At 45.3% G+C, this 14663-nt stretch overlaps 1 protein-coding gene across 1 annotated transcript in view; it reads left to right on the forward strand.

The window, feature by feature from the left end:
• The first annotated feature begins 345 nt into the window (after positions 1 to 345).
• The window catches only part of FBXO32 (F-box protein 32), a 40308-nt gene continuing 25990 nt past the window's right edge, over positions 346 to 14663 (forward strand). Inside the window, exons 1-2 of the mRNA XM_060243248.1 lie at positions 346 to 702; positions 14453 to 14565. Coding sequence (XP_060099231.1) covers positions 587 to 702; positions 14453 to 14565 — 229 coding nt within the window. The 5' untranslated portion in view covers positions 346 to 586. The remainder of the gene's footprint in view (positions 703 to 14452; positions 14566 to 14663) is intronic.

Below are 14663 nucleotides of genomic sequence, written 5' to 3' on the forward strand. Positions count from 1 at the left end.
TTACCAATCGCTTGCGATCGCAGCCGGTTTCATATTGTAGCAGTCCGCGGCTCCCTTCGCTTTGTTTTGGACTTCGGGGGCCTATAAATATCCCAAGGCCGGGCAGCTGAGCGAGACCCCAGTGCCAGGGCAAAAGTTTCCAGTTCCCGGGATTGTGCAAGAACCGCAGGCGAAGACGGGCCCTGAGCAATCCCTCCCCCCTCTCTCTCTCTTTCCTTCCAGGAGAGGCTATAAACACAGCCACGTGTCCCCCGCCCTGACTCAGAGGCGGAGCCGCAGCGGCTCTTCCGGCAACAAAGAGCCACCAGCGGCTCTCAGATAAATACGGCGAGTGCCCGGGCAAAAGGCAGAGAAAGCGATCTGAGGGGGAGGAAGTCGGAGTAGGAGCAATTAAGGGAGGGGGAATAAGTAATATTTATTATAATAATCATATAGATCGCAGGACAAAGCAAGTTTGCCTTTAGAAACCTTTTTTTTTTTCTGAGTGGGAGAATTGCAATCTGCTCTTGCAATCTGCTTTTCGTCGTCGTCCCCCCCCCCCCCCCGCATTTATTTTATTGCATTTTATTTTGGGGGTCCGGCCACGATGCCTTTCCTCGGGCAGGACTGGCGATCCCCCGGGCAGAACTGGGTGAAGACGGCGGACGGCTGGACGAGGTTCCTGAATGCCAACGAGAGCACCTACCTCCCCGAGCGGAACAGGTAAAAGACCTGGCCGGCCGCTTGGGTTGGGCATTGGCAAGCATCGCAAGGTGTTGCGATGGAGGAGAGAGGATTTCGCAGTAGACCTTTCCTCGTCTAAACTGACATTCTACACTAGAATCATAGAATCAGATAAATCAACTCTTATGATTCTATGATTTTAGCGTAGAATGTCAGCTTAGGGATAGGCTTAGCCCTGTCCCAAAGCTGACATTCTACACTAAAACCATAGAGTTGATTTATCTGATTCTATGATTCTAGTGTAGAATGTCAGTCTAGGACAGTCTAGGAATGTCAGTCTAGGACCAGGATTAAAGCTCTAATGTGAAATTGGTTAGGGTTTAAGGGTTTCTTTTTTGGGGGGAGAGGGAGGAGTCGTCGCAATTGCAAAAAAACCCCGCAACAACTGGCGGTCGCGATTGCAAAAAAAACAACACCCCCCCCCCCTCCATATTTTTGCTTTTCTTCTTCCCCATGTGCGCCTCTGTTTGGATGAGCCTGCGACGCCTTTGTTTATGTGGCTGGGGTTGTGGCGTCATTGCGGGAGAAGGAGACTCAGCTGCCCAGTTCCAGCCTCTCTCAAGAACCAGAAAGATCTGGGGGGAAACAGCCGTTTGCTAACCCCTGCAGTGCAAGCAGTCGCCGCTGCTGGCTCCAGATGTTTCCCACAGCTCGTTGCAGCTTCGCATTTTTGGGGGGTCCGATGACTGGAGATGTTAGTAAATGTTGTGTCTGTATCCATGGAACTAGATTTAGGCTTGTGAAGGGATTCCCAGCATGGTGCCCCGGGGGCTCCATAGTGCCTACCAAGACCTTTTCTTCCTAATTTTAGGAAGTGGGCAGCAGAGACAGGTACAGATTTTGTCCAGCAAGGTTTCTGATTGATTATTGGAGATTTGATTGGCTGTGCAGATTTAAAAAAAAAATTGCTTTGACAAAGCTGCAACTACAGCAGGAGGATTTTCACTGTGTGCCTGAAGTTAAGCTCTGGTGATGATTATTTTGTGGCTGGCTCCGCCTCCTGCAGCAGCCATTTTGTGGCTGTGCCCATCTTGCTGTGTTAGAATTTCAAATGTGCCCACAGGCTCAAAAAGGTTGGGGACTCCTCCTCCAACAGCTTAATCAAAGGAGAATCCCTTTTATCCTAGCTGTAAATATATAGAGGTGAATGGTTTAAATATGTGAAGCTGCCGTATACTGAATCAGACCATTGGTCTATCAAGGTCGCTGTTGTCTACTTTGACTGCCAGCAGCTCTCCAAGGTCTCAGGCAAAGGCCTTTCACATCACCTTCTCCCTCAGACCAGGGATTGAACCTGTTGCTTATCTGCATGCTGAGGAGATGCTTTACCACTGAGCCGGAGTGGCCAAACTTGCTTAATGTAAGAGCCACATAGAATAAACGTCAGATTTTTGAGAGCCAGGTAAGGAGGGAGGGGGTTGGACTAGATGACCCTGGAGGTGCCTTCCAACTCTATGATTCTAGGAAGGAAGGAAAGCAAGTAGATGGGGTGGAGAAGCAGAAAAAAAAGCAACTTTAAATGTGTTCCAAGGCACTAGCTGGCTTGGCTTGGAGAAGTGCTTTAAAGAGACAAATGCCTTCTCCAAGCTGACTGACAGGTGGGTGGTAGGGGCTTTGAGAGCCACACAATATGTGTGAAAGCTGAGCCGCAGTTTGGCCACCCCTTCACTAAGCCATGGGTCCAGGTTTTAACATCTGCTTCTTAGCTGGACTTCTGGAATGGACAATTCAAAGTTTATTTATATGTGTTTGTAAGGGCAACTCAAAACATGTGGTGATCAGGGGACATATTATGGATTGTCCAAATTCTTGGAGGTACAAGATGATAACAGTTCTGGCAACCTCCTTGCCCTGTACGGCTTCTGTAGGTATTGCATCCATCCACCCTGTTTCCCTGGTTGTTTGATCTTCTTGGTCAGCTGCTGGAACAGATGGGTCCAAAGCCAAGAGAGGAATAGAATCTTGATGAGTTATTCTTTCTGTGTGTGCGTGTTGTCCCCATGCACGGTTGCAGAATACAGTGTTGTGGTGGCATAAGATGTCAAATATTGGGGCACTGCGTTTGTAGCACAGGTTGTAATTGTGTGCTGTAGAGCTGAATGCATATATGTGTGGGTTGTGGTAGTGAGCAGCACCTCTTAATAAGAGCATGATAGAGGTGGGCAGCTTGCACCAGGGTGTGTGTTAGGCAAGATTGTGTGTGTGTGTGTTTGTCTCCAATCTGCTGTTACTGGCAGAACCGGCACACCAAAGCCTGACGTTTTCCCTACCTGCCGAATGTCTGCCTGCTAGGGCCACTTCAGCATCAGGAATGCATTGTGAAGGAAGCTGCCGTCTTCTGTGTGTCACATCTTCTATGTGTCAAAACATTCCCATGTACTCTACCCTATTTTTGCAGTCAAAATTGTCGTTATGGTGAACCTATCCATGAGTTAAATGCAGTGGGGTGCCAAAGGTTGAAATAAATAAATAAGAAAGAGTCCTTTTTTTTAAAAAAAGGAACACTTGGCACATCTATAGTGCTTTCCACCATGTTGGATTTCACCTCTTGGTCAGCACAGAAACATGAGTGGGGCCAAAGCTACCCTTCCTAGGAAGGCAGGACACCTGAACTGTCTCTGAGCATGTGAAGAAGAATATAAGAACATAAGAGCCGTGCTGGATCAGAACAGTGGTCCACCTAGTCCAGCATCCTGTCTCACACACTGGCCAACCAGTTCTTACGGACAGCCAACAACAGACCATAGAAGCCAAGGCCTTCCCTGATGTTGCCTCCTAGCTCTGAATTCAGAGGCTTAGTGCTTCTGACTATGGAGGTTCTCTTCGACCATTGATAGATTTGTGGAGGATAAATCTATATAATCCCCTTTTAAAATTGTTTATCGCAGTGGCCATCACTAGATCCTCTGGCAGTAAAGAAGCATTTTTTTCACAAAGGAAAGGCATACTCAGAAGCAGGGGTTGCTAAATATATATATTTCCCTTTGGGAAGGGGATTTTGCATATGTTCAGAGGCTCTCTTGCCTTTAGTGCTGGACATTCTTTATGAAAAAGGCACCAGTATCACAACTAGACTTACTTCCGCCGTTTCTCTGTCTCTGACACCCAATGTGGTTCCTTCCTCAGTTTTTGGTCAGGCTGGCCTCTTTCCTTCTTCTTTGCCCTCCATTACTGAGGGACATTCGCAGTTTTTTTTGCTCCTTATCTCTTCCTGTTCTATCACATTGTGTATCTTGGACAGAGTGAATCATTCAACTCTTCCTTCAAAGGTGATGGTCACAGGAATCTTGAGGTGTGAGTGAACTTGTATGGTAAAGAATAGATGAGTTTCTTGAAATTGGAGAGAATTGTATGCAATTAGGCAGGGTAGGTCTGTTAGAAAAACAATTTTATTTATTTTTTAAAACCAATAACCATAGGCTGCTAATGGGGACTCCTTTGGCTGAGATACGTTATATAGTTAAGCTGAACATCTTGGCACAATTTTTGAAGGCCCAGCTTGTGCCTTATCCAGTCTATTGATGCTGCGTAGGAAAATAGGGGTTCAAATGGACGAAAGATTAGTCTTGTATAAAAATCTGTGGGCTGTTATTTGGTAGAATATGCCAATTTGCAGAAATAGGAGCTCAACGTCCCCATTAGTGGAGTTGTGCTGAAAAAGGGGGACGGGGAGAACTTTCTGCCTTAGAGGGCGGCTGTCTGTTTAATTACAAGCAATCGGTCCTGACAGGTTAAGTGGCTTCAGAGTGCATGGTCGTGGGGGTGTGAGATTAAACAAAAATGGGATGAGTCTGTTCTTAAACTCCCAAGAGCTCTGCTGGGTCAGTATGTTTAAGGTAATCCACCCGGGTCCAGCAGGCTGTTATGGTTTATTTTACTTGGCAGGCAAGGGAATGTTGGCCACTTAAGACAAGATCTGTCTTATATCCTCAGGATGGAAGCCTTTAATAATCAGAAGATTTCTATTGAAGCAGTGGCCAGCCTGGTCCAAGTATCCTGTGTCTCCGTCTTGGACTGAATGTTGCCGATCAAGAGGTTTTTGGATCCATGTTGGGCCCACAAAATGAGAGGCTTCTTGGAACAATGATAGCTTTGGTTCAATAGGCTTCTTGTCTAATGTCTTTCAAGCTTTCCATCTGGTTGACCACCAAGCAAAGATTTTTAGCGCGGAAAGAGGAAAACAACCCTGAGACTGTTTAGAATATCAGGGGTGTCAAACTCATTTGTTATGAGGGCTAGATCTGATATAAATGAGACCTTGCTGGGCCGGGTCATGTCAAGTTGGGCTGGGCCATGTCGGGCCAGGCCATGTGTATACCTGTTTAAGATTAAGTAGCAAAGATATAAACTTTATAAAGGACACAGACAAACACAATTAAAAATACTTTAAAAAAAACACCTTAAAACATGCTTTAAACATTAGCACTTGTTGGTATTAAAGGTGCTTTCTTTGTATCTCTCCCATGGAATCCAGGGAACTAGGCAAAGGAAGCTCTGGCTTTTTCCTTCCTTCCCCAGAGATCCAGGAGGGGGAAGGAAGAGAGTCTTAGCTCAATAGCTCTGCTGTATGATTGAGAGCGTCCCCCCACTTCCCACCCAAGGGAGAAGCCTCAGCCAATCATGAAAACAGAAGGTTTGCTCTGTAGCTCCTGTGTGATTGAGCAAACCTTGCAAAACAAGCTGTTATGCAAACGGAAGCAATAGAGGAAGAAGGAAGGAGATGATAGTCAGTTGCTCGGGGGCCTGATAGGAGCCCTCTGGAGGCCTGATTTGGCCCCCAGGCCACATGTTTGACACCCATGGTTTAGATTCGTATGAATAGAAGTTGGTCTTGGTTTTGTAGGGATAAGCTGGAGACTTTGACTAGGCTGCTAATTTAATTGAAAGGGTTTGTGGTTTTTTTTTAGGAAAGGTGAATAATTCTGGGATGATCCAGTTTTAACATGCACGATACTACCAATTTAAGTGTCAATCTGTAGTTGCCAGCTTTGGATTGGGAAATACCTGGGAATTTGGGGGATGGAGCCTGGGAAAGGTGGGGTTTGGGGCAGGAAGGGACCTCATCAGGGTACAATGTCATGTAGTCCACCCCCCAAAGCAGCCATTTTCTCCAGGGGAACTGATCTCTGTTCTAGTCTGGAGTTCTAGTAATATCAGGAGCTCTCCAGCTCTCACCTGGAGGATGACAACCCTAAGTCAGTGACTGGTCTGTCAAAGTCAATAGTGCCTGATCTAGCTGGCAATGGCTCTCCAGGGGCTCAGGCAGAGAGGCCTTTCACATCACCCACAACATGACCCTTTTAAAAGGAGAAGCCAGTGACGGATTATATCTACATTAATAGATTATACCAAAAATAGTCATTGCAGTGCACTGCAGATCTGTTCCCATATTCACAAAAGAAGAGCCCTGCTGGATCAGACCAGTGGTCCATCTAGTTCAGCATCTGTCTCTCACAGCCAGTTCCTCTGGAGAGCCAACAACAGGACGTAGAGGCTGAGGCCTTCCCCTATGAAAACATAATATGAACCCTGTTGGCTCAGACCAGTGGTCCATCTAGTCCAGCATCCTATCTCACACAGTGGCCAACCTCTGGAGGCCCAAAAACAGGATGTAGAGGCTGAGACCTTCCCCTGAAAAAAACATAATACAGCTCTGCTGGATCAGACCAATAGTCCATCTAGTCCAGCATCCTGCCTCTCACAGTGGCTAACTATTTCCTCTGGAGGGCATAGAGGTTGAGGCCTTCCCCTGATGTTGCCACCTGGCTGTGGGATTCAGAGGCTAAGTGCCTCTGGAGGTTCCCCTCGGTTACCATGGCTAGTAGCCACTGATAGACCTGAAAGTCTATGAAATGAAGATGTCCTACCGGACTGTTCCATTTTAATGCGGTTCTGATTCCATTGTAAAAATGCCCTCCTGAACTGTTCTTGTCTTGCACGTTTTGTGGAATGATACTACTGCGAGAGCCCCTCCTGACCTCATCAGGCAGGCTGTTTGCCTGAATGAAGTTATCTTGGCAGGGCATAACAGGAGAAGCATTTCCTATGCCATGGAGGTCTTTGTCAGGGATGATCAGTACTTTGAACCTGGTAGCTGATCAGTAGTCACTGGTGGGATTGCAGGTCAGGCACGCATGTTCTGCCTGGCAACTAGTAAATAACCTACTGAGTTCTGAACCAGGGAGTTTCGTGGTTGACTTCAATGGCAGACCCATGAAGACTGAAGTACAGTAGTCTGGCCTCAAGGTAAACATAGTGTGGACCAAGACAGGGGGCTCTCTTCTGATAAGTTTTGTTTTTATGGCTGCATTAGCTTGCTTCTCCTGTTGTGCCCAGTATAACTCCGAGGCTCATAACCGAATCAGAAAGTGTTAGCCGGACCTTATAAAAAGCAGGGAGCGCAATGCCCTTGAAGACACAGTGCCCTTCCCAGCCCACATGACTTCCCTCTTGTGGGGATTAAGCTTCAACTTGTTCACTCTTAGCAGATTAACCACAATAGCCAGGCACTGGTTCAGAACAACCGCAGGGGAATTTAGAAAGAGAGATACAGAGCTAGGGGTCATCAGCTTATTGGCAGGACTTTTTTTGTAACAGGAACTCCTTTGCATATTAGGCTACAGCCCCCTGATGTAGCCAGTCCTCCAAGAGCTTACAGGGCTCTTAGGACTTAGTAAGCTCTTAGAGGATTGGCTACATCAGAGGGCTGTGGCGTAATATGCAAAGACATTCCTGCTACAAAAAAAAAGCCCTGCTTATTGGTGATTGCCCACTCCCAAACTGTTTGCAGCTTTAAAAACACAAGGTCTGCCTTAGAACAAGGTCTGTTTTAGATGTATACATCAGCAGAGTGAATGAAATACACAGCTGCCAGAGCAATTGAAAAACGTAACATTTGTTGCATGGAGTCGTATTAACTGTGCTGCTGTTTGGCAAAATACACATTCGTACAAAGGAATGCCAAGTCTGCTTGTGTGTCCAAAACCTTTTCCGTCACTGTGCTTGGCTTATGCAGGGTGAGTTTATCATGGGCATGGATTCAAACAAGCCCTTGTCCCCGGTGCCTAAGTTGGAGGCACTTATGTCTCCTTCCCAAAAGTATAGTATCTGCCCGGAAACTTTGCAGAATAACAAAAGTCTCTTTTGACTGCAGCTGTTGTATAGAAGGCCACCTTTGCAACAGAGACTTAGCGCTTGTCCTGCTGAGAGAGGGGACTCTTAAGTTTCAGGCCACGTGGCTCGAGGCAACAAAGACCTGTCAAATCATCTGATCTGGTGACATTTCTGTGTCCTGGTAACATAGCCGGGTAAACACAGATACAATTTCTGTTGGAGATAATGACTGAGGTGACTTTTGCCTTGGGAAAACACAGGAAGATGGGGGGTTGAGGAGAGAGAAAATGGGTGGTGAGGCATCCTTGGAGAACACACGTGAGCTACAATTGCTGGAGGGTTTGAATAACACCAGTTTTGTTTAACAGCTCTTGGTTTCTGCATCTCCAGGTACATGCCAGAAATAAGGCTAGGTGAGAATCTAGTAAATAAATGCATAGGACAAAGTTTAATTCTAGTTCGTGTTCATGCATATGATGGTGCTACTGGACTCAGACATTGTTCTTTTGCTTCTGACTAGTAAACTGAAAATTCAGACTTTCTGAAAAGGCCTGGATTTTTTGCCCATTTGTTAATACATGGCTGGAAATCAATGCCATGTTTGGATTGCCAAGAGAAGCAGTCTACCTACATGCCCCCAAACACAGGCAGTGGAGTTGATGTAGGTCGCAGCCACCCTTGGGCAGCCCACTGGGGTAAGGGATCACAGCTGATATTTAGTTAATTTGCAGGCAAGGTAGTGTGGCTGCCAAAACTAAATGTGCCAGATAGGGGTTGTGCACTTGTTTGATGCTTGGGCAGGGGACTAGGGTTACCACTTAGCCAGTAATGGTCGGGAACCTTCCAGTCATTCTCCCTGTGCCCTCTGCCCTTCCAGGAGCCGGGGTGATGGGGAAACAGCATGTGGAAGTTACTTCCTGTTTCAGAACACAAAGTGATGTCATGACATTCTAGGAATTGCAAAACAAACTCTGTGGTTTTACCATAGAGATCTTTTTTAATCCTCAGAGAGTCATGATATCACCTCTGTTTCAAAACAGGAAGAGACTGCCAAGAATCTGCTTCACAATGGTCAGACCCTTAGTCTTTCCGTTTTGCCTACTCTGACTGGCAGCAGTTTTCCAGGGTTGCAGGTAGAAGACTTTCATGTCACCTACATCCTATGCCTTTTAACTGGAGATGCCAGGAACTGAACCGTGGACCTTCTGCATACAAAACAGATACTCTACCACAGAGTCATGACTTCTCACATAAGTTCCCTTTTTACTTGCATGCTTTTCAAGGAGCAAGTGCTCTGAGAAATCCTGTCTTTTTAAGGGTGGGGGGGGAATATGAGAAATAAATTGCCTTGTTCTGGTCTTCTGCATTCATATTGGAATCTCTTGATCACAGTGGTTACTAATACAAGATAATGGGTGCTGTGTTATTAATTTCTGCTGTACTGCACAGGGTAATAGGCCAGTATTTTTTTATCTGGTGGCAGCCTGCCAAGATGTTCCTTTTTTAATATTAGCCAATTAAGAATGAGATTTTTATACAAATGCCATGACTTGGCCAGTAGATTAAACAACAGCGTCAGCTGTCTAAGGATGGTTCAGAACATACAGGATCTTGTTACAGAAGAAAGCGGGAACCTGATATCTTCCTGTAACAGAGGATTTCATTGTCCTTGAGTTTGTGACCCAGGCTATGCTATCATAATATAAGAAGAATAATTAGTGCGTGCATGTGATAATATATATATAATTTTAGTGCAGTTCAGTTGGCCTGACACAATTGTCAGCTGTATGTGTCCATTCTGAGGGTAGTTATTCTATGACTCATGCAGAACAGTTATGCAGTCATGGTTATGTTAAACCCTGTCACTCTGTCTTGTTAATTGATTGATTAAGAATATTTTCCATAGTTCCCCTCCACTGAAGTGTTTGAGAAGGTTCAGAGAATAAAACTAATCTCTTATCCACAAGACAATACAGTTCACCGTATCCTAAAAATATAAATTGCAAAACAGTAATACAGAACATACAAAGAAGAGTTGGTTTTTATACCTCCCTTAAGGAGTCTCAAAGCAGCCTTTCCCTTCCTCTTCCCACAACAGGTACCTTGTGAGGCAGGTGGGGCTGAGAGAGTTCTTGAGAGAACTGCTCTTGAGATAACAGCTTTGAGAGAACTACAACTGGCCCAAGGTCACCTAGCAGGCTTCATGTGGAGAAGGAATGGGAAATCAAGCCTGGTTCTCCAGATTAAGGCTGCCTGTCTTAATCACTGCAACACAACATACAGCAGTGCCAAAGTCAGTATCGGACTAGGATCCACTTTCTAAATATAGTGCCTCTGTGTTTGAATGCCAGCTCAACTGTGGGAGCTTGGCTGGATGACCCTGAGTTGGTCACACCTTCTCAGCCTAACCTGCTGCATAGATTGCTATGAGGATAAAAATGGAGAAGAAAAGAACCACAGAAGCTATCTTGGGTTCTCACTGGGGAGAAAGGCGGGGGGTAAATAAATAAAACAATTCTAAGTTATAGCTTCCCTGTTGAGTACCATACTTCATTGCACAAGCAGCAGTGTAGAGTAGTTGAAAGTCATACTTCTGGAAGATTCTTCCAAATTTCTCCTCATCCAAATGTCCTGGTTTTGATTCCCACCTGAAACGAATGAATTCGGAATTCTCCATGAAGGTATAGGTTTCTTAGTGGCTGTTAGCCACAGTGACTAAATATGAGGCACAAACCCTCTGAATAGTAGTGCTGGAGAGCGGGCAGTAATCTAGACAGGCTTTGGCCTTCATACAGGCCTTGCAAGGAGATCCGGTTGTCCACTTTGTAAATCAGAATGCTCAACTAAATAAACCGTCATCCTGTCAACGTGGCTGTTCTGATTTTTAAAAATTCGGATCTTTGTACAAGTGCATGTGTAGTTTGACTTGGGGTTGTTTCTTCCTTCCGTATTATTGATGTGCATGCGTGCACTAATAAAACATTCCCCTCCCCAAACCAAACCTTGATGCAGTGGGATATACTGTTGTATTAAGGATCTTTTTGGTGGAGTTTTTGGTGTGGCTTTACAAATGTACAGGAACATAGGAGCTCCCACCTCACAGGGTGTCTGTTGTGCCGTAGAGTTCACCCTCCAAAGGATCTCTGTAGTCTGGAGATCAATTGTAATTCTGAGGGCTCTGCGGGACACACCTGGGGGCTGGCAATCCTAGGTTTCAGACTGATGGTGAGGGTTGCATTGTTTGAATGATCCCCATGGGATGCTGGGGGGGGACATTCCTTGCATTTAGAAAATGAGTACAAGAGGGAGACGGCTAGGCTAGAGACATCCTAGCTGACGTACAGGTTTGGAGTGAATTTCCCTCCAAGGTAATGTTCAAGCGTGACATCCCTTGCTCTTAGGCAGTCTGAAATGGCACAGTCCTTGGAACACCACGTCACATGATAAGCTGCATGTGTGGAAGAGCTCTAAGTCCTGTATTGCTCATCTCCAAGCTGAGCTGTTCCAACTCTGCTCCCAATCCTGTATTATTTATAAACCTCCCCAAATGCGAACAGCTGCATACAGATGCATGAGACCTGAGTGTATCCCTGCCCGAAGGCACCTGCTTAGAGATGACACAAGCAGGAAGGCATGACATCAGAGGTGCAGGAGGAGGTTACAGGAAGGTCATGAGAGGTCATGTGGTGCATTGTCCAATTTTCATGTAATGATGGGTGTGAATGCCATAATCAGCACCAAAATTGCCAAGCAATGCAGCTTTCTCATCAAGGACAATCTATAAAATTACCATATTTTGAACCCAGAATTGCCCCTTTCAGGACAGAAATTTCCTGCTTTTGAAAGGTGTCTACAAGACAGGAAACACTGAGGTGGGACTCATGCTGAGCTTCATGATCAGTTTAATATCTCTTCTCTCACCTTGGCCCAAACAGAACTGGAATAATAATAAAGTTGCTGGGGAAAGTTGAAAGTAGCAGGAGAAGAGGAAGACCTGATGTGAGATGGATTGACTCGATCAAATGAAGCCACGGCCCTCCGTTTGCAAAACCTGAGCAAGGCTGTAATTGATAGAGCAGGGTTGGCAAAACTCACTTAACATAAGAGCCACATAGAATACCGTAAGTGCCAGATGTTTGAGAGCCGCAAGACATGAATGTCAGATGTTTGAGAGCTGGAAGGAAGGAAGGAAGATAGATGGGGAGAGAGAGGTGGAAAGAAAGCAAATTTAGCTTTATATATGCATTCTCCAAGCAGCTGGCTGGCTTGGCTTGGAGAAGTAACTTAAAGAAATGCCCTCTCCAAGCTGGCTGATAGGGCAGTGGGGGCTTTGAGAGCCACACGAGATGTGCGAAAGAGGAGCCGCAGTTTGGCCACCCCTGCGATAGACCCTTTTTGATGTCATTAATTCATAGGGTTGCCATAAGTTGTAAGCAACCCGATGATGCTTAACAAACACACACAAAATAAATCAACCCCCTTACAGCAACCCCGGTGAGATTTTCAGTGGTGACCCCACTATATCATTCTCCTTTCTGCATTATCCTCCTGGGAACCTAAGGTTACCAGCTTCAGATTGGCAAATTTGGAGGTGAAGATTTGGAGGTGGAGCCTGGGGTGAGGGTGGGGTGACATCCATGCAGCATAATGCCATCGTTTCTGATATAGCCATGCCTGTAGCAAGTAAGTTCCAATTTTTGCTCGGTGGTTTTGATCCAGCTATTGCAGTTCCAGTACTGAAATTTACTTTTTGTTTGAATATAAGAGACATGAGGTCAAGCTAAAGAATTTATATTTGATTATATAAATTGCAGAAAATAATCAAGTGGGAGGAAGTCCTGCTTTGCAGTTCACTGTGGCTAGCTCACAATTTGTAGGCTAGGAGCTGTGCCATTCGAGAGAGAGAATGCCATGTACTTTTTTTTTTTAGCAGGAACACACAGGAACACTGTTCCAGCTGACTTGGTGTCAGGGGGTGTGGCCTAATATGCAAATGAGTTAGTGCTGGGCTTTTTCTGGGGGAAAAAGCCCTGTGTGAAACAATGGCGATGTCAGGGGGTGTGGCCTAATATGCAATGAGTTCCTGCTGAACTTTTTCTACAAAAAAAGCTCTACATGTACTCTGCCCTCCAAAGCAGCCATTTTTTTCCAGGGGGCTGGCAATTCCACAAGAACCCTGGGAGGGAGGTCAGACTGAGAGTGTGGAACTGACCAACGAGTACCCTGCAAGCATCCACAGTGGAGTGGAGATTCAGACCTGGCTTTTCACCCGAGTGGTTCAGTCTTCCTGAAAGAGTCACTTGTACACCAGTGGGCTAACATATGAAGGGTCCCAATGCAGATACAATATGTAAGAGCCACACAGAATAAATGTTAGATGTTTGAGAGCCGCAAGACATGAACATCAGATGTTGGAAGGAAGGAAGGAAGCAAAATTGGATGGGAGAATGGAGGAGGGTGGAAATAAAGCAACTTTAAATGCATTCACAAAGTTGCCGGCTGGCTTGGCTTGAAGAAGTGTGGTGGGGGATTCAAGAGCCACACAATATGTGTGAAAGAGCCACAGTTTGGCCACCCCTGCTTTAGACTAATAGGGGATTATTTAATGTATGTTCAGCTAAGGGACAACTGGGAAAACATTATTTGTGTCTGTTTAGCAACTTGCCCTGGCCTGGATGAGAGCCAAGGTCAAAGTTCCTAATTCTGTCAAGTCTGAATGGTCTCTCTCTCTCTCTGTGTGTATTTGTGTGTATGTGTAGATTCAGTTGGGTAGCCACGTTGGTCTGAAGCAACAAAAACAAAGTTTGAGTCTAGTGGCACCTTTAAGACCAACAAAGTTTAAAATAAAAATAATTTAATTCTGAGTATCAGCTTTTGTGTGTATCCCCTCTTCTTCAGTGTTAATGTGTGTGGGCGTGTGGTATTCTAAAATAAAATCATTTACTTGATGAGCATTTGTGTATTTGGACTTAACTGGGAGGCAGTAAACGTTTGAACTTCAGTGCTAGGCGGTAACATCAGGAGAAGGCCTTGGCCTCTGTATCTTCTTCATTGGTCCTACAAGGCAACTGGTTAGCTGCTGAGTAAGAAGGGATGCTGGATAAGATACAGCAGAGCTCTTATGTTCTTAACTCGCTTCATGCTTTGGGCTATAGAACAGAACATATTTTGTTCCAAGTAAATTCTTGTTAGATACCCCTTGGGTGGTCTTTGGATTGGCAACATCCAGGTGGATCTTGGGAGTTCTCCCAGAAATAGAACTGATCTCTAGAGTATAAATTCTGCTGGAGGAAATGGTAGCTTTGGAAGGCGAATTCAATGCTCTCACATCTAGGGTTGCCAGCTCTGGGTTGGAGAATAACTGGAGATTTTGGGGGTAGAACAAGAGGGAGGGTGGGGTTTGGGAAGGGGAGTGGCCCTAGCAGGGTATAATGCTGTAGAAGCTACCGTCCAAAACAGCCATTTTCTTCAGGGGAACTGATCTTGGTCATCTAGAGATCAACTGTAAGAGTGGGAGAGCTCCAGATGTAATCTGGAGGTTGGCAACTTTTCCTTCCTTTTTCAATCAATGCAAAAGAAATTTAAAATATCCCCCCTTTTCTGATGTCATTCACAGTTACTGCAGAAAAGAAGACTATGAGAAGGAGAACATTTTCAACAGCATCAACTGTGATGTCGCTGCAAAGAAGAGAAAGAAAGACCAACTGAACAACAAGACAAAGATTCAGTGTAAGACATAGATTTGGGTTATTTTTTTTTTAAAGCTGCCCAAAATAACAATAAACATCAGTGTTTGGAGAGAAAAAAACCTTTACTTCTCACACAAT

The sequence above is a fragment of the Heteronotia binoei genome, chromosome 7 (genome assembly GCF_032191835.1).
Source record: "Heteronotia binoei isolate CCM8104 ecotype False Entrance Well chromosome 7, APGP_CSIRO_Hbin_v1, whole genome shotgun sequence".
Classification (NCBI taxonomy): Eukaryota; Metazoa; Chordata; class Lepidosauria; order Squamata; family Gekkonidae; genus Heteronotia; species Heteronotia binoei.